Here is an 18,921-nt window from a genome sequence, read left to right as displayed (position 1 = left end):
TTAAACGCACGGTTGATACACATATAACCTACTGAAAATATTTTAGGATTATAATATTAAAGTAATGAACAGTGTGTAGTCATAATTTAGCTTTTATTCATTTGTTCAATCAGTTTTTCCAGGATTGGTATACTCCCATTCAACACGCACTGCGCTTGCACATGACAGAATAGGGAACTGTTTAATAAAACGTAATTTCTTCCGCCAGCAGGGGTCACTTGATTTCAGAGACTGGGACCGCTCAAAATCACGTCACACTGATTTTTTTGTTTAATCTTTGTCTGGAATAAAAACAATTTTGGGATAGTTTTCAAAGTAAATAAATAAAACATGCAGAAAACCTAAGGAAGGTGAATTGTATGTAACATCTAACTTGATAGGCCACACTTTAGAAGAATGGAAATGTACAGTACCACTCAAATACATTGTAATTTCCAATATCATACTATGTGCAGGCTATATGGACCATCTGAATTAACAAAGTGTGAATGTACAGCACCTGTTCATAGCCATCAGTTTGGACCAGATAGGTACAACATTATTTTAATAACAAAAACTGAAAATACCAATAAATTCACTTTAATAATTCAAATGAACATTGATAAATTATGAAGATAACTGGATTAGCGCTGATTTGAAGCATCTTGCTGTATTCTTCACAATCACTATGTGCCCTTGAACAACTCCTCCAGTCAGATTTGTAGTTAGATTAGGCTCCAACAGTAACAAAGTTAAAGACTGAAGTGGTTTATGTGGGCATTGGGCAGAGAGCAACCAAAATATATACATTTCCTTAATCAGTTACTGTGGGCCAAAACGACTTCACTTCCTATTTTCTGTGGCCGTAGGCGCTGACTTCCTGCCCAGCTCCCTGGCCCTCTCAGTTGCAGTCTCCACAGCGGTCATGGTGGCGGCCCTCACACCCCCCTGCTCCATGGCATGAAGCCCGAAGATAGTGGTGCCTCCTGGTGTACACACCTCCGAACGCAGTTGGGCTGGATGCTTCCCTGAGTCCCTCAACAACTGGCCTGCCCCCTAGAACAGGGAAGAAAATTACACATTGAACAGAGATACAGAAGTACCTGTGCTAATATAATACAAATGAGGGCTGCTTTATGAAACCAAAAACTCACCAATACAGTCTGAGCAGCAATGCTATGGGCCAGAGCACTGGGCATGCCCATCTTCACCGCTCCCTCAGCCAGCGCCTCTGCAAACAGATACACCTGCAGGGCCAAGGACTCTCTGTTATAACCAGAACAACGTTACCCCTTTCCGTTTTGTCTTCTCCATCCCATTCCTCTCCCACTCTCCACTCCCTCCCTCCAATCTTCATCTCCATCCCTCTATCCAACTACTTCTCTGATAGAGTTCAGTGTGTCAAATCAGAGGGCCTGTGGCTGGACTTCTGGCAGTCTCTATGGGGGTGCCACGGGTTCAATTCTCGGGCCGATACTTCTCTGTATACATCAATGACTTTGCTCTCGCTGCTGGTGATTCTCTGATCAACCTCTACGCAGACGACACCATTCTGTATACTTCTGGCCCTTCTTTGGACACTGTGTTTACTAACCTCCAGACGAGCTTCAATGCCATACAACTCTCCTTCCGTGGCCTCGAACTGCTCTTAAACACAAGTAAAACTAAATGCATGCTCTTCAACCGATAGCTGCCTGCACCTGCCCGCCCGTCCAGCATCACTACTCTGGACGGATCTGACTTAGAATATGTGGACAACTACAAATACCTAGGTGTCTGGCTAGACTGTAAATTCTCCTTCCAGACTCACATTAAGCATCTCCAATCCAAAATTAAATCTAGAATTGGCTTCCTATTTCGCAACAAAGCATCCTTCACTCAGGCTGCTAAACATACCATCGTAAAACTGACTATCCTACCGAACCTCGACTTCGGCAATGTCATTTACAAAATAGCCTCCAATACTCTACTCAACAAATTGGATGCAGTCTATCACAGTGCCATCCGTTTTGTCACCAAAGCCCAATATACTACCCACCACTGCGACCTATACGCTCTCGTTGGCTGGCCCTTGCTTCATATTGTCGGCAAACCCATTGGCTCCAGGTCATCTACAAGTCTTTCCTAGGTAAAGCCACGTCTTATCTTAGTTCACTAGTCACCATAGCAGCACCCACCCATAGCACGCGCTCCAGCATGTATATCTCACTGGTCACCCCCAAAGCCAATTCCTCCTTTGGTCGTCTTTCCTTCCAGTTCTCTGCTGCCAATGACTGGAATGAACTGCAAAAATCACTGAAGCTGGAGACTCATATCTCCCTCACTAACTTTAAGCAGCAGCTGTCAGAGCAGCTCACAGATCACTGCACCTGTACATAGCCCATCTGTAAATAGCCCATCCAACTACCTCACCCCCATACTGTTTTTATTTATTTTTCTTGTTTCTTTGCACCCCAGTATCTCTACTTGCACATTCATCTTCTGCACATCTATCACTCCAGTGTTTAATTGGTATATTGTAATTACTTCGCCACCATGGCCTATTTATTGCCTTACCTCCCTTATCTTACCTCATTTGCACACACTGTATATAGACTTTTTCTACTGTATGTTTGTTTATTCCATGTGTAACTCTGTGTTGTTGTATGTGTCAAACTACTTTGCTTTATCTTGGCCAGGTCGCAGTTGTAAAACTAGCCTACCTGGTTAAATAAAGGTGAAATAAAATACATTTATAAATCCCTACCTTCCCTCCATCCTTCTCTTTCCTCCTTGATTAATTTTACATTTACATTTCAGTAGACACTCTTATCCATAGCGACTTACAATGAGGGAAAATTCAATAGATTAGGCCCTTCAAACTCAACTCTGGAAGCCAGTTCCACTGCATTTTTCCCTTGTTGCCCTCCAGTCAGACTTAGACCTAGGACACCAAGTGTGTGCAATTAATTATCAGGTAGAACAGAAAACCAGCAGGCTCTGGAACTCGTAGGGTAAGAGTTGAAGGCCATCCCTCCTCCTCCCACTCACAAAGGCCACCCCGCTGCCACTGAGCCCAGTGTGGATGTCTATCCAGGCCTCGGGCCCCTCCTCCACCAGGCCACAGTGTTGAAGCAGCGAGCGGAGCAGATCCCCGTCCTCTTGCCGCGCCCACGTCCCCCGCGAGAACAATAGTGCCCCTTGCTGGACCAGACAGGGAAGGTTGGGCATTAGTCTCAAAACCACTGTGTCAAATGGCAGGAGCTGGAGGAGAGGGGGAGGGAGAGGAGAGAAGGAGGGCGAGAGGGGGGAGGGAGATGAGAAAAGGAGGGCGAGAGGGACAGCGGTGTTCAGATGGATGGATGGAGGAGGAAGAAGAAGAGAAGAAAGAGGGCATGTGACAGAGACCAAAACACAAAATTAGACAATTATGGTCTTTTGCTAAAAATGTTCTGGTCTTTTTCTTGTCTGCAAAGAAAATCGCCAGGAATGTCTATCAGATATCTGATCAACCAATAAAGCAAGTCAAGTTACTCAGGTTACTAAGCAATAGTTTAAAAACCCTCTCATCTGGACTCACCCCCTGAAGCGTTGCCAAGGTTACACCTGCTGCCACGGAGACGATGATGTGTTTCCGGGTGACGTGGTCTGTGATTTCACTGAGAATGGTTGTGATGAGGTGTGGTTTGACCGCCACGAACACCAAGTCACAGCTACTCACCAGCTCTGCATTGGAATGGGTGACAGCCACCCCCAACTCCTGAAATAAAATGAAAACAGAGGTGAATGGTAACTCTGCGCACTGTGCATAACACACACACACACACACACACACACACGTAGAACAATAGATTAATCAATGCAAATACAGTGATTGACATCAGCTGACGGGGGTGGAGAGAAAAGAAGTGTGTGTGGAAGAAAATAGGAGGACTATGTACCTGAAAGCGACCAAAGTTCCTTGCGGAGGGTGCGCTCACTTTAACATTGCTGGGAGGGACATCTCCTGCAATTAAACATCCTGCAAGTTTTTGGGGGCAAGTGAAGAGTCACACACACACACCAGGGTTGGGGTCAATTCTAATTGAAGGCAGTCAATTCTAATTGAAGGCAGTCAATTCTAATTGAAGGCAGTCAATTCAGGAAGTAAACTGAAATACCAATTCAATATTTGAGAAAAGGGCATCTACTTTCAATGACTTCTCAATTAACTGAAAAGGAGAAGCTATTTATGTAAGAAGTTTTTACAGACTGGAATTTTATATTCAAATCACTTCCTGAATTGACCAACTTCAATTCTAATTATCCCCAACCCTGACACACACACTAGATTACCTTGGCTATCCCGTAGGCCATGTTACCCTGATGAAGACACACACAATATATTCTCCCTGTTGACCTACCAGACTGCATGACTCCCTTGGCTATCCCGTAGGCCATGTTGCCTGCCCCGATGAAGCCGATTCTCAGGTTAGAGTCCATCTCATGAGGCGTCTCTAGGTCTGTCTTGATCTGCATGGGGGGCAAAGATAAATCCCTAGTCATACCAATGAACCATAACAGGGGCATCAATGATTATAATGACATGATCGCTTGCGTCTCAAATGGCACACTATAAAGTGTACTACTTTAGATATGGGCTCATAGTGGGGCGGCAGGTAGCCTAGCGGTTAAAGTGTTGGGACAGTAAGGTTGCTTGTTTGAATGCCTGAGCCGGCAAAGTGGAAAAATCTGCCATTCTTGAGCAAGGCAGTTAACCCCCACAACAAATGCTCCCCGGGTGCTGATGACGTCGATTAAGGCAGTCACCGCACCTCTCTGATTCAGAGGGGTTGGGTTAAATGCGGAAGACACACTTCAGTTAAATGCATTCAGTTGTGCAGCTGACTAGGTATCCCCCTTTCCCTTAGGGTTCGGGTCAAAAGTAGTGCACTGTATAGGGGATACAGTGCCAGGGCACAGACAACATAATCATGGGCTTGACATCTGGGCAATGGTAAGAAATCAAATTAGTCCAATGCGTACAATGACATCCCCAGTAGAATGATCATGCAACAACTGAGCAGCAGTTGCTTCTTCTTCGGAATCTTCTGTCTCTTCGTCATGCACTGTAGGCTTAGGCCTATTCCGAATACGAACAGGGCCGCTGTTGGTGCCATGCGAGCGGCTCCATGTTTCAGATTCATCCATGATTGATTGCATAGTGGTTGCATATTGTGGGAAACATATTGTGGGAAACGAGTAAGTTTCACTGTTTGCTGGTTGTTATTCCAGCTATAATACGATGTCTTGATAACTTTCCATCAGTGCCTTATCTGGTCAATTGATCTGTGATACCCTGTTTCATTCTCTTCTCTGCTACCTTGAACAACTTCAGGTTTCAAACCTTTCGACCGTCCAAGTGCTTCGCTATGTCCAGTTCCCTTAAAACTTTTAACATATATTCAGTCTCCTCCGAGTCCCAGAAGTATTTTTTCATGGCAGACATTTTTTACTCTGAGTTTTTTAGGCTGTGATATGTAGTGATCAAATTATAATATTGATCTGTCCGAATGGATCTCGATCGGATTATACACATTCCACCTATGCTTTGCTGGGGTCGTCACTAGTTACCAACGCCACAAAGTCATACATTTCCTATTTCGAAAATATATCTTCTTAAAATCTGATTTTAAACCTAACCCTAATCTTAAACACACTGCTAACCTTATGCCTAACCCTAACCTTAAATTAAGACCACATTTTTATTTAAAAAATAATATTAAAGATATGGGCTGTTGACTTTGTGGCTGTGGTAACTACTGGAAACACTTTACTGCCGGAACAATAACAAATAAACTTCCGGTTTCAGCCTTCATAATAAAAGCCCTCATATTGGCCAAGAACCATTACTTTATTAAACGTTTAAATAACACGTTAAGAAAATTGATTTGATAAATACCTATTGGTCAATATGTTACGATATTGGTATAATAAGAAAAAGGTAACAAATGTTAACACAAAAAAATATGTATATATTTTAAAGACATCCCTCATTCAGACCTCTTGGTGTAAGAGCTAATCTCCTGACAAATGTATGGCCACATTAGAGATACATACAGTGCCTTGCGAAAGTATTCGGCCCCCTTGAACTTTGCGACCTTTTGCCACATTTCAGGCTTCAAACATAAAGATATAAAACTGTATTTTTATGTGAAGAATCAACAACAAGTGGGACACAATCATGAAGTGGAACGACATTTATTGGATATTTCAAACTTTTTTAACAAATCAAAAACTGAACAATTGGGCGTGCTAAATTATTCAGCCCCTTTACTTTCAGTGCAGCAAACTCTCTCCAGAAGTTCAGTGAGGATCTCTGAATGATCCAATGTTGACCTAAATGACTAATGATGATAAATACAATCCACCTGTGTGTAATCAAGTCTCCGTATAAATGCACCTGCACTGTGATAGTCTCAGAGGTCCGTTAAAAGCGCAGAGAGCATCATGAAGAACAAGGAACACACCAGGCAGGTCTGAGATACTGTTGTGAAGAAGTTTAAAGCCGGATTTGGATACAAAAAGATTTCCCAAGATTTAAACATCCCAAGGAGCACTGTGCAAGCGATAATATTGAAATGGAAGGAGTATCAGACCACTGCAAATCTACCAAGACCTGGCCGTCCCTCTAAACTTTCAGCTCATACAAGGAGAAGACTGATCAGAGATGCAGCCAAGAGGCCCATGATCACTCTGGATGAACTGCAGAGATCTACAGCTGAGGTGGGAGACTCTGTCCATAGGACAACAATCAGTCGTATATTGCACAAATCTGGCCTTTATGGAAGAGTGGCAAGAAGAAAGCCATTTCTTAAAGATATCCATAAAAAGTGTCGGTTAAAGTTTACCACAAGCCACCTGGGAGACACACCAAACATGTGGAAGAAGGTGCTCTGGTCAGATGAAACCAAAATTGAACTTTTTGGCAGCAATGCAAAACGTTATGTTTGGCGTAAAAGCAACACAGCTCACACCATCCCCACTGTCAAACATGGTGGTGGCAGCATCATGGTTTCGGCCTGCTTTTCTTCAGCAGGGACAGGGAAGATGGTTAAAATTGATGGGAAGATGGATGGAGCCAAATACAGGACCATTCTGGAAGAAAACCTGATGGAGTCTGCAAAAGACCTGAGACTGGGACGGAGATTTGTCTTCCAACAAGACAATGATCCAAAACATAAAGCAAAATCTACAATGGAATGGTTCAAAAATAAACATATCCAGGTGTTAGAATGGCCAAGTCAAAGTCCAGACCTGAATCCAATCGAGAATCTGTGGAAAGAACTGAAAACTGCTGTTCACAAATGCTCTCCATCCAACCTCACTGAGCTCGAGCTGTTTTGCAAGGAGGAATGGGAAAAAATTTCAGTCTCTCGATGTGCAAAACTGATAGACATACCCCAAGCGACTTACAGCTGTAATCGCAGCAAAAGGTGGCGCTACAAAGTATTAACTTAAGGGGGCTGAATAATTTTGTACGCCCAATTTTTCAGTTTTTGATTTGTTAAAAAAGTTTGAAATATCCAATAAATGTCGTTCCACTTCATGATTGTGTCCCACTTGTTGATTCTTCACAAAAAAATAGTTTTATATCTTTATGTTTGAAGCCTGAAATGTGGCAAAAGGTCGCAAAGTTCAAGGGGGCCGAATACTTTCGCAAGGCACTGTATTTCCCACAGATCACACAGACCCACAAAGAATGTGAAAACAACTCAAGCATTGATAAAATCCCATATCTGTTAGGCGAAATACCGCAGTGTGAAATCACAGCAGCAAGATTTGTGGCCACGAAAAAGGGCAACCAGAGAAGCACATACCAATATTTATCTTCCCCTACTATTCGTACTACAACTATTTCCACATTGTAAAAACATGTACATAGCTGATAATACAACTCTTGAAATGTCTAAAACATTTACGAGTGCAATATTTAAGCAATAAGGCACGAGGGTGTGTGGTATATGGCCAATAAATATACCATGGCTAAGGGCTGTTCTTAGGCAATACGCAATTCAGGGCTCGAACCACCCAGTTTATAATTACTGTTAAACTATAATAGTTTGTTGTTGTTGCGGATTTGTGTCTTCTCACCTTTGTTTGTTTATTTCACTCGCGTTGGCAACATAAACACGTTTCCCATGCCAATAAAGTCAATTTGAATTAAATTGCTAACTAGGTGTTGGACTGACAGTACGAACACAAATCGTCGGGCTCACACACGTGTGCTTTTACACCTAGAACCACAACCACATCAAGCTGCTAGCTACTACAGCTCAACATTTTAACTAACTATGTAGCTAGCTAGCCTATGATTCAAATTGACGTCACTTTATTTGAGATATATATATGCATTATACAGTTGCCTAGTTATGGTTACCTTCAATCAAATCCAGGGATTTTGTAGAGGCTTTGAGCTCAACTGACTCACGAGTCCTCCTGTCTGAGCAAGTTGCTGCACATTATCTGATCTGTATATCATCTCAATTTCAGTTATATGTACCATCAAGGACACATATGATGGAAAGATCTACGAATCTGCCAAAACTCAAAGGGACAATTGGCCAATCATCAAACAAGAAGTCAACCTGTTCCTGGTTGTGTATCTCGCGAGATCCAGAAAGACGCTGATCCGATTGGCTGTTTCATTGTACCATTTAAAACAGATGAATGTGGATGTAAGAAATGAAAGGGTTCTCATTCAAATCAGCTGGGGTTGGTTCATCAGAATCAACGAACGATTGTACTAGCGGAAATCCGACGAAACAACAGAAATACAAATACATTTTGAGGTAAGTTAGCATTACTAACATAACTTTTGAATTTTGTTCAAGGATTTTGCTTTGCTTCAATGGTGGTTTTTAAGCAAATTGTTTATTTTCATTAAATAGATTCGGACTTTTTAAAATGGAAAATAAAACATGCACACGGTAGTATCGCCTGTTTAGTTCGATGCAATGATTCCAAATAATATTTTACCATCTGCATGTCCGGCCACACCGCCTGTCACCTGTGCAGCGCAGGTTCAGAGAGGGCGTTGCATCTGACATTTACATTTGTTTGAGTCGAAGTCGGTCCATAATGAATTGAATAACATATGCCCCTCGTAATAAAAAGCAGTGGGCTTTGATCCCCGGTTGTCTACGCTAGTTTCTCGCTGAGCTAAAGCTTAGGCATTTTAATGGAGAGTTAATGCACGTCTTCAGCTGTCAGGCCAAGTCAATCAACCAAGCGTGTTTTACCCAACCACCATTGCTCAACTTGTCTGTCACTGACATTGCAAATTTGAATGTACACATTCGAACTTCATGTGTACATATCCTCCCTGTGTAGCCTACTTTCTCCAGCACTCCGATGGCTCGGCCGGTGATTGGCCTTATACTGCTGCTGGTCTGCGTGCTGGCCTCCCGGTGTGGTCCAGTGAGCGGTTTATTTGACTGGTTGAAGCAGACGCAGCCAGGGGCTCCAGTCCTCGCCCCTTCACTGGTCCCTGGACTACCTGAGGGAGATGCCCAACCGTTCGAGATGACGGTAGCCGATGAAAAGTTCCTAGCAGAGGCAAAAAATATGGAGCTCAGCCCGTTGGACAGCTGTCATTACCGGGTAATGTGTTGGACAGTATTATTCTCTACACAACATTAGTCAGATCTTCTCGCTTAGATAACAATCTGTGTTTCAACCATTATGAATATGGTCTATGAACCCTTGGCTGAGCAATCATGCATGGTGATGCATCCTACTGTCATTCTTTCCCAAAGAAAGTTTGGGCTATATGTCTACCTAACAACTATTTATTTCACCAGGCAGTGACACTGAAGCATAATGGCTTTATAGGCATGTTCATGGGCATCACAGCACCTCAGAGAAGTTGCAGGGCAGATCCACTCATCAGTCTAATGCATTTCTTTAAATCAAACTGACTTCATATTGATCATCAGCCAGTAGAAAAAGTGTCCCTCTCCCTCCAGGTGGTTGCCCAGCTGAAGTCAACCTGCGCTAGCCTATCAGAGGAGCAGCTAGCCAAACTGGGCGTTGTCCTGTTCAACTGCCAGGCAGAGGTGGAGGGGCGTAGGACGTACCCCTGCACTGAGGACATGGTACGCTCCGAGATGTATAATTTGTTCCAGCTAAGCGATATCTAGGAACTTTTTTAAATTTATTTTTTATCAATTGTTTTGGGAGTCAAGTTGTTTAAATGTTAATACAGTTCTGTCCTAATCACTGATGCTAGAGGACTTGGTGGGTTGAAGGCAGAAGTCTGAATCTGGGTCATTTGTATTAGGGCATACTGCAGCAAATAGTTTTTAAAGATTTGTAACGGAAAAACAGTATTATTGGAGAACTTCAGATAGTGCCTCCCGCTTCACTTGGTTCGGTTTAATTTTGTGCCTGAGCTCAACCCAGTTTGCATGCACAGCACTGAAGCTGATTTCATAGTGTCTCTACAGTATGTTCACCCTCTTCTCCTGCCAGTCCCTAAAGCAGTGCACAGCGGACATGGACTCGGACACGTGGAATGCTTACCACATAGTGAGCAACCGGGCACGCTCCGTGTGTTACGCCACCCGTCAGCAGCACTTCCGCCGCCGGGCCGAGCTCACCGTCAACGCACTAATCTCTACAGCAACCAGCCAACTGGACGCCATGAAGGACCTGAAGGTCAGTTGTCTTTGAGTCAATCTCGCCCTTGTTCTGCCCCCCCTTCTCGCTCTCACTCTTTTTCCCCTTCTATTTCAAAGGAAGAGGTCTGTTTTTCTTTCTTTCTGTCATAATATGTGGACTTGAATGTCTCTGCTGTGTTCCACAACAGGAGGGTCAGCTGGAGCTGAAGGATCTGACTTCGGCCTCCCTGGAGAGGCTGCTGAAGGGTCACAGTGCCCTGGTGGCCCAGCAAGGGGCACTGTGGGAGGGCCAGGAGCAGCTGGAGACCTCACTCTCGTCTAACCTGGAGCGTCTGGGCCAGGAGAAGGCCCTCATTGCCTCCGGACAGGAACTGGTGGCCCAGCTCATCCAGGGAATCACACACAGGATGGGTAAGAGGAGATGCATGCACAAACACACACTGTTTGTTGTTCTCTATTTCACAGCCTTAATCCATGATAATACCAAATATTTTTTTATAACTAAACCAAGATAGACCACAGACTGTCGTTTCCTGTGGAAACAAATGTCATAGTGGGCAGAACAAGCAAGGAGGTGAGTAGAGCCAAGCACGAGCTAGCGAGATCCTATTGGCGCATTCTAGTATGCATCTGCATATTTCCGTTAGGGAATGCCTACTCTGAAGTGCGTGTGTGTAATAACTAAATTTGTCTTTGCCCACCTAAACCAGGTGATTTTAAAAGAACTTTTGCAAAGGGTAAAGCCTACAAATCTAGTCCACTCTGTTCATAACAGATTGTAGTTTTGCGAACAGAACTGAGAATGTTTAATCTATGAGAAAATGTGCAGAATGTCGGCCAAAATCCATCTTGTTCCATCTTCTCCTGCTGCTGGCAAGCATTCACTACCATATTTGGTAGTGATTAGAAAAGCCAAGCGGTTGCTTCATTTACATATCCAGGGAAATATCTGTCTCGTTGTTCTCTGTGATGATAATACTCTTGTTCACTCCTAGCACTTTCTCTCTCACATGCTCTTATGTGACGTTGCTCTCTTTGTCAACACTGTTTGGTCTGTTTTTGCTCTGCGCTCCCCGACTCGTTACAAAAATGCTTGTGAGATCATGTTCCCTTCATGTCCCCTACCTCCCTTATAGAGAATGTTAGTGAGCAGCTAATGGATCAAAGGTCAGAGGTTCAGGAGGGTCATAAGGCCCTTCTGGATGACCTTGCTGAGGTCAGTGGGCGCGCAAAGGACATCTATAGCAAAATAGGTAAGATGCGCATGCACACACCATGCAAAAGCAATGTGTATGTTCATCACACTAACTTGTAATTTGGGATAAATCTACTGATTCTGGATAAATGCAATGAATGGTCTGTATTTGGTTGCAAATGCTACTTGATTTAATTAAATGTGTTTGACAGCTTGAGATGCATCGCAAGATACATTATCTAGGTTTTGATGTCTAGGACAATTTTATTAATTTGTTAAATACTTTAAACTGCATTCTAATGTTGACTGCTTAAAGAAAACATTATCAAGCAAAGTGCTTTATGCATGCTCAGGTTTTGGGTCTCGGGGGCTGCCTGAGTGGAAATTTGAAATGGAAGTTATGGAACTCCCTCACGATTTTTCCCCATAAAAGGAACCACCTCAATGAAACGGACATTAGGCTACATGTGGAGAATTATATGTTTGCCTCTGTTGGCCATCAAGTAGTCTATTAATGTATATGCCATTGTAGGCTGTCATTTGATACAATAATTATGTTGAAATGACTCACTGGAGTCATTGCAAATAAATGTGTGCCACTTGTGTACCCTATCTGGAGCTGGCAAACCAATTTAATAAATAGCCTAAAACTTCAGTTTATTGTTGTAGCCTTGTGTTGTTTTGAACATATTAGATTGACTGTAAGTCAGATTAGGCTACAGGTAAAGTCTTTGAGGTCAAGATGGAAAATGTGACTCAATATTTACTGCACTTAACCTAAATTGCCAGGTTTAAATGACATGATACACTATTTGACAATTTAATAGTTTTTGCTAATTTGACAGTTTATCAATGATGTAGTGAAATTCTGTTATATTTAATTGTATGGATCTGATCATTTGTTTTTCTCGTCTCCATTGGAACGTGATCTCAGACCACAGTATGTCTGGGTTCCTGCAGTATCAGAAACTGACAGCTCAGTACTACATGGATCTCATGGGAAAACTGGAACGCATGAATGGAACCCTGGGAACCATGCTACATTACCTTGACAACATGCAACGTTGTCTAGAAGAGAGGCTTCATATTATCCAGGGTTACCTGGGCTGGGCAGGTAGTGTGTGTGTGTATGTATATATGTGACTCTTTTTAGAATCCGACCAGGTCTACAGGTACACAACTTTAGACCACCAGATGCATTTGTATTGCAAAGGTCAACAGATATCATCTTTTGCAGTGAGAATGAACATTTTAATCTTAGTTCCTTCATCAGTTCCACGCATTTTTCAATAAATTTCTCTCCGTGTTTCTGTCCAGCAGGTCTAAGTCTGGCTGCGGTGTGGACGTGTGTGGTGCATGCTGGGTACTTCCTGCTGTGTGCGGTGGTACTGACGTTCCTGCGCTGTCCGTCCTTCTCCCGAGCCATGCTGCTCTTCACGGTTCCGCTCAACGCTGTGGCTGAGGTCAACCAACAGCCTGCCCTGGACCTGCCCAGTCTCAGCATGCTGCTGCTCACACTGTCACTCGGTACGGGCAGGGTTTTTTGTGTGTGTTGCTGCCCCTCTCACTGGAAACCACAAAGGGGTGTGTTTTTTTTCTTTCTCACCCTGTCACTCATGACTGACTGGGATATTAATTATTAGCCGTCTTATTGGTGATGTGGACTATTGTGATGTCATTACCCTCTCCTCAGGCTACTGGTTGGCGATGCAGGTGTTGTGGGCGTGTTCTCAGATGAGAGGAAATAAGATCCCCAGTCAGAAGACCCTGGAACCAGAAAGCCACCTCTACCTCCACTCCTGCGGCCCATCCTCCTCCACCCCCCAGAGGTGAGTGACAGTAGAGTAGCTCCAGAATTGAATTACATTTGACTTCAGATTTGCTAATAAACCCTGCATCACAAGATGTGCATTTACCAGAGGAAAACTCATGAAAGCGTAAATGAAAGTACTTATTTTCAAAGTGGCCCTCGCCGGTAATGGGTGGTTACTGCTAATTATGTGAACTGACCAAGTTTGATATAATGTAGCTGATACGTCTCTCTCTTCTCCATACACTCAGAGATGAGCTGGATGGTCTCATGGAGCCAATAGACCTGCTGGATCAGGACAGCTTCATGACAGGTGTGTAACACACACTACAAATGGACCATGTTCTCTTCAGAATTCCTCTCAAAATGAATGGGAAACACTTCTCTTGGCTGTTTATTTATTTTTCTAATCATTTCCAGGTGACCCCTGCATAGCAGCATTGTCTCCCTCCCATGCCCACTACATGGCTGAGGCCAGGTTTGTCCCTGTGGGCTCACTGAACCATTCTACTCCCAGGTTCAAGTGTCGGCCTAGTCTCTCTGCGGTGAGCATGAATATAGCAGATGAATGTCCTTAAGGGAGATGGAGGGTATTAGTGTCATACTCTGAAGGACCTAGTTAGTTATAAACCAGTAGGTTTATGTAGATCACTTACTAAATGTAATTAGGTTACTAGTTACTTGGCCAAAGATCTAATCAGTCACTTTTGTATTACTCATTGATTACTTTTAAGTGACTTTCCCTATAAGAGGCACAGGTTAGTAGCTGGCACAACCAGTCATAAAATCTGATTATTAAACCTAACCTTACCCACACTGCTAACCCTAATGGTTAGGAAATTAGGGTATATACACGTGTGGTTAGGGTTAGCTACACATCAGTGCCATTTAAGATGAGTTTTTTTTTCCCCTGCTTTTTTTTCATGAGCATGGCCTTATTTCTATTACAGCATATTGGTTGACTTTCTTTCACCCAGTTCAATGTAACAGTGATCGATTTAGGCTCGTACATGATACTCGCATTTTCCCTATACTCATCATGAGGTTGCTACAACCTAGCCTATGAATGACAGTATACAATGTAGGTGCACACAGGTCGAGACACATTTGAGGTAACAACATACTCTGCATGACTAATAGAACTAGAGCATTAGTAAACCCACTACATTCATGCAGTAACGTTAGTGTACAGTCAGTAAGCAGTTACACCGGTGGGCCCCGGTGCCAATAAATTAGTCAAACCAAAAGCTTACCTTGACTTGGAAGAGTTCCTGTGTTGGAAAGTCATAGCCAGCTAGCTAACATAACATCCTTCTGTTTGAGCAGGGTGTTTCAGTAGGATAAACTAACTATCTGCATTTACTAGCTAAGTAAGTGAAAGACACTTGCTGCTTCATTTTGGTAGAAATTAATTTGTTAAACTGTTCTGTCTTTCTCTCTCTTTGTCAACTACTCATTACATTTGTATGCTCTGCAGTGCTAGCTAGCTGCAGCTTATGCTTTCAGTACTAGATACATTTGTGGATCCTTTGATTGGGTGGGCAACATGTCAGTTCATGGTGCAAGAACTCTGATAGGTTGGAGGATGTCCTACGGAAGTTGTCATAATTACTGTGTTCTCATGGGTGAGAACCATAAGCATCCTCGGTTTTGTATTGAAGTCAATGTACCCAGAGGAGGACAGAAGCTAGCTGTCCTCCGGCTACACCATGGTGTTACCCTAGAGGGCTGTTGAGGCTACTGTAGACCTTTTCAAAATAGTGTTTTAATCAATTATTTGGTGATGTGATTTTATATTTAGTATAGTTGTATCTAAAGAGGAAATTTAAATTGTTATGAAATTCACTGAGGATGGTCCTCTGAGGAGCCTCCACTGCTACACATACAGATTATTATTGGCTCTGTCATCACTGACATACTGTTTTTAGGTTGGTAGGCTATTCTTGACATTTTGTTCTGATTGACAGGCTGTCCTAGGTCTGCCCCAAAAGAACCTGGGAGGAATGATGGATGCAGTGAGCAAATCACGGAGCGCCAGCCCCAACCAATCCCTGGCCAGCAACAGGTTAGCGTTCTAACCAACCTGATACGTTTAGCAGGTTCAAGCATCAACTCTGTATGCAATGTTTGACCTTTTATACAGTGTGTGACTTGGTAAAACCGACAATGATACACCGTGTGACATTTTTGCTATGCCACACTTGTACTGTATGTATAGCTAGGTGTGAGAAGGTGACTTTTTATATCAATTATACTGCCTGGCTTACCTTGCTACAACTAAAGATGATTGTCATATCAGATCTCATTATGCCACACCTATGGGATTAGCGGGACCAGGGATTACTTGTGTGCATTGTGAGAATTACACTGCCTGATTTATTTTAGTACAACCAATGACATACAGAATTACTTTATGCCATACTTCATACTATGTTTATAGAGGAAGAAACATTTACTACTGTAGCGCTAGCCTTGTACAGCTAGTAGATGGGTTTGATCAGAGGTATTTGATACAAGTTGGACTAGTTCTGGAGGCCAATCAACTCCATAGTTCTCACCATTGTGACCAGGACAAGAGGACAGGCTGTGTTTTCAGACTACATTGCAGTTGGGCTGTGCAGAATCCCTGATCTACAAATCACCTTGTATCTGAAATAACTATTCATTATGTGACCAAGATGAGTTCTGCACCTTGCCTTGCTCAAACTGATCCCCCTCAAAAGTGTAGATTTATTTTCCTCCCTTCCCCTTCTCTCTCCTCTTGTCCCCTGGTAGCTCTGTGTCTGGTCGTCAGCTGTGTAATGGCACTACCAGGATGGGACAGCAATGTAAGAAGAGGGCGGTGCTGGGACAGGAGTACTGCCATGTCCATGAGGGTGGCTATACCTCCTACAACTGCCTCTGAATAACACTCTGTTCCAAATGGTACCCTATTCCCAATATAGTGCACTACTTTTGACCAGGGCCATAGGGCTCTTCTCAAAAGTAGTGCATTATGTAGGGAATAGCCTGCCATTTGAATGCACACCCTGCTTCCCCTCTCCCTGCTACTCCTACCCTTCCTCCATCCACCACAAGTTAAGTAGGAGAAAATGTTTTGAAATGAAAAATCGTACCAATAAGAACAGATTTTTGTTGCAAAACGTTTTGCTAGTGTACCCAACTGAACACCCTCCCAGAATGACCAGGAAGTACTTGGGCTATTCTTTTATTTTAACGTTTCTTTATTCAGGCTGTTACCCTGACAGTAAGAGAAACCATGGTATCTCTGTTGTGTCTAAAGCAATGACCAGTTGTCATGTGTATGAACTTTTTGTATGTCTGGATGAAAGCGCGTGCCTGTGACATCCTGTAGTAGGATACTCCCTGGCTATAAATGTGAAAGTAATGTGATAAGGCTGATGTTACTGAATTCTAAAAGGGTTTATGCAGGCAGGATTGTTTGCTTTTATCATGATTTATGGACCCTGTGTGTACATGATACTGACTTTTTATTTTTTAAGGTGTGTAGATTTGTCATTTGCGTCGAAGTTATGTAGAGGACAAAGGAGGCGAATTATAACTTTCTCTTAAGATTAATTTTCCTTGAGTCATGTATTGATGTCATTGAGAGACAAAGTGAAATTTCACGTAAATGGAAGTTAAGATTGGCCCATAAAGCACTAAATTGCACTCATAAATTACTCCGACTTGACTAACGGTTGGGAATATTATTTGTGTTTTTCTGATCTTAAATGTTTTTTTAAGCTGCCTTCCAAAGGCAAGTGTTTTTGTATGAAGGGCATATCTATTGTTTTGATTTTTTTTAAATTAATAATAAAATATCAGTAATGCAAAGTTTGTAAACATTTCTGTGTGAAGGGCATATTTCAAATCAAAATTAATGTGTCTTGCACACCGATAGACAGGTGCAGTGAAATGCTTATGTTACTAGCTCCAATAGTGAAGTAGAATGACAATGGAAACTGTCAAATTAGTACATTTTATGTCAACATGGAAATAAAGCAGAGGACAAGTCAATGATCAGGAGAATAGGGGGTCATTTCCTGGACACAGATTAATCCTGGACTAAAAAGCACTTTCAATGAAGATTCTCCCAGACAGCCCTGAACTGTCTGGGAGACCAGCCCTAGAATTCATTGTTTGGCGTTCTACACCAGCAAAGGAATGCGTGGTACACTCCTACACCATGAGTGTCATATGCCAAACATTTGGCATGACATGGAGTGGACTGATGGCACAAATACCTCTAGTTCCAGTCTAAATATGAGATGTTGCTCTTTATCTGTCAAAAGAGTTGCTGGGCCAGGTAGACTGGCTTGTCAACTAAATGATTTCCTATGCGAACACCGTTTAGCCTAGTCTAGTGGAACCAGCCTGATCCCTGTGTTCACCTTTTTTTCTTTTTCAAGTGAAATGGTGAAGCGTTCAGGCTGGATCCACCAGACTACCTTAAACTGTGTGTTAGTCACAATATAGCGTGGGCTCTCAATGCATTGTTAGATAATACATATTTATCAGAAGTGTATATTGTAAATCTGTGTCTCCATAACCTGGGGTGTTTTTCATTTGTGCACATAGTAGCAAACTGGTTTGCAACGAATGTTGGTTTTGCAAATGGACAATTCAGCGGGTATTCACTAGAAACCCAAATGGAAGCAAATGAAATTCAGGGACCTACCTGAATTTGTCCCTTTAAACTGGTTTTCATCGCAAAAAGTCTTCAGTGAAATGTTTTGGTAGGTGACTCCCCATTTTGGTTCTGTTTGCTTCCTAGTGTTTATATTTTGTTTTTAACTTTGTGGATCTGGACAATGTACAAAAAAAACATGTCTGTCGGAGCACTGGGAAATGATTCTTTGCACCAAATTTAGCTAACTGCTAATAGAGCCCTGTGGTGAAAGTGTCATTTGTTTTGTGTGGGCTTTCCCTGGTGTGTTAACATGTAAATCTCTGACAATGACTTTTTATCAATATATTCTTCTTTTAGGCAAATGCTAATTACCATCAAAGTAGACGTCATGCAAAACTACAAATCACTGCAAGCTTCCTCACGTCATCTCTAGTTAAGCTTTGCTAACAGGTATTGTTAATTTAAATTTGCACATGACAGTTCACAGAATGGTCTATTTTTAAAGACATGTAGCCTATTTATTCATTACCACATTTAGTTAATCCAGATATTCTTCTCTTTGCCTCGATTCAGCAGTCTCATCCAGATTATCATGGCATTTGTAGTTCTTTGGTGGCCACATTAGCGTTTCATTTTTGGGGGTTAAATACAGGCGACTATATTG

General features: G+C 42.5%; 2 protein-coding genes across 7 annotated transcripts; one reads left to right on the top strand and one right to left on the bottom strand.

Moving 5' to 3' along the window:
- Positions 1-76: 76 nt before the first annotated feature.
- Positions 77-14,996, bottom strand: pycr3 (pyrroline-5-carboxylate reductase 3). Of its 5 annotated transcripts, none has more exons than XM_090236131.1 (7): positions 14,878-14,996; positions 4,362-4,470; positions 3,900-3,979; positions 3,539-3,718; positions 3,010-3,222; positions 1,134-1,226; positions 77-1,035 (listed from the first exon to the last, which is right to left on the bottom strand). In XM_090236131.1, the coding sequence occupies exons 2-7, from the start codon at positions 4,438-4,440 to the stop codon at positions 823-825; spliced, it is 858 nt and encodes a 285-aa protein (XP_090092257.1). In that variant the 5' UTR covers positions 4,441-4,470; positions 14,878-14,996; the 3' UTR covers positions 77-822. The 5 variants fall into 5 exon arrangements, with proteins under 5 accessions (XP_090092257.1, XP_021460174.3, XP_021460173.3 ...); XM_021604499.3 differs by lacking the exon at positions 14,878-14,996 and adding an exon at positions 8,378-8,599 and having other exon boundaries at positions 3,900-3,964; XM_021604498.3 differs by lacking the exon at positions 14,878-14,996 and adding an exon at positions 8,378-8,582.
- On the top strand, positions 8,645-17,461 carry bmb (brambleberry). Of its 2 annotated transcripts, none has more exons than XM_021604496.3 (13): positions 8,645-8,789; positions 9,331-9,600; positions 9,966-10,094; positions 10,471-10,656; positions 10,808-11,030; positions 11,756-11,872; positions 12,749-12,928; positions 13,132-13,341; positions 13,508-13,643; positions 13,876-13,937; positions 14,045-14,169; positions 15,592-15,689; positions 16,400-17,461. In XM_021604496.3, the coding sequence occupies exons 2-13, from the start codon at positions 9,352-9,354 to the stop codon at positions 16,527-16,529; spliced, it is 1,845 nt and encodes a 614-aa protein (XP_021460171.3). In that variant the 5' UTR covers positions 8,645-8,789; positions 9,331-9,351; the 3' UTR covers positions 16,530-17,461. The 2 variants fall into 2 exon arrangements, with proteins under 2 accessions (XP_021460171.3, XP_021460172.3); XM_021604497.3 differs by having other exon boundaries at positions 8,662-8,789; positions 13,135-13,341.
- Positions 17,462-18,921: the final 1,460 nt, after the last annotated feature.

This window comes from Oncorhynchus mykiss, chromosome 5, assembly GCF_057628025.1.
Source record: "Oncorhynchus mykiss isolate SJ-2025 chromosome 5, ASM5762802v1, whole genome shotgun sequence".
Lineage (NCBI taxonomy): Eukaryota > Metazoa > Chordata > Actinopteri > Salmoniformes > Salmonidae > Oncorhynchus > Oncorhynchus mykiss.
This window is presented reverse-complemented; position numbering and strand designations above follow the sequence as displayed.

Bases quoted from the DNA above. Each gene is read 5' to 3' on its own strand.
- pycr3 (XM_090236131.1), bottom strand. From the start codon at position 4,440: ATGGACTCTAACCTGAGAATCGGCTTCATCGGGGCAGGCAACATGGCC. The intron at 1,227-3,009 runs GTGAGTGGGAGG...TTGGCCCTGCAG, and splicing joins GTGGCAGCGGGGTGGCCTTT to GTGTATCTGTTTGCAGAGGC. The intron at 1,036-1,133 runs GTGAGTTTTTGG...TCCCTGTTCTAG, and splicing joins TTGCTGCTCAGACTGTATTG to GGGGCAGGCCAGTTGTTGAG.
- bmb (XM_021604496.3), top strand. From the start codon at position 9,352: ATGGCTCGGCCGGTGATTGGCCTTATACTGCTGCTGGTCTGCGTGCTG. The intron at 9,601-9,965 runs GTAATGTGTTGG...CTCTCCCTCCAG, and splicing joins TGGACAGCTGTCATTACCGG to GTGGTTGCCCAGCTGAAGTC. The intron at 15,690-16,399 runs GTTAGCGTTCTA...GTCCCCTGGTAG, and splicing joins CAATCCCTGGCCAGCAACAG to CTCTGTGTCTGGTCGTCAGC.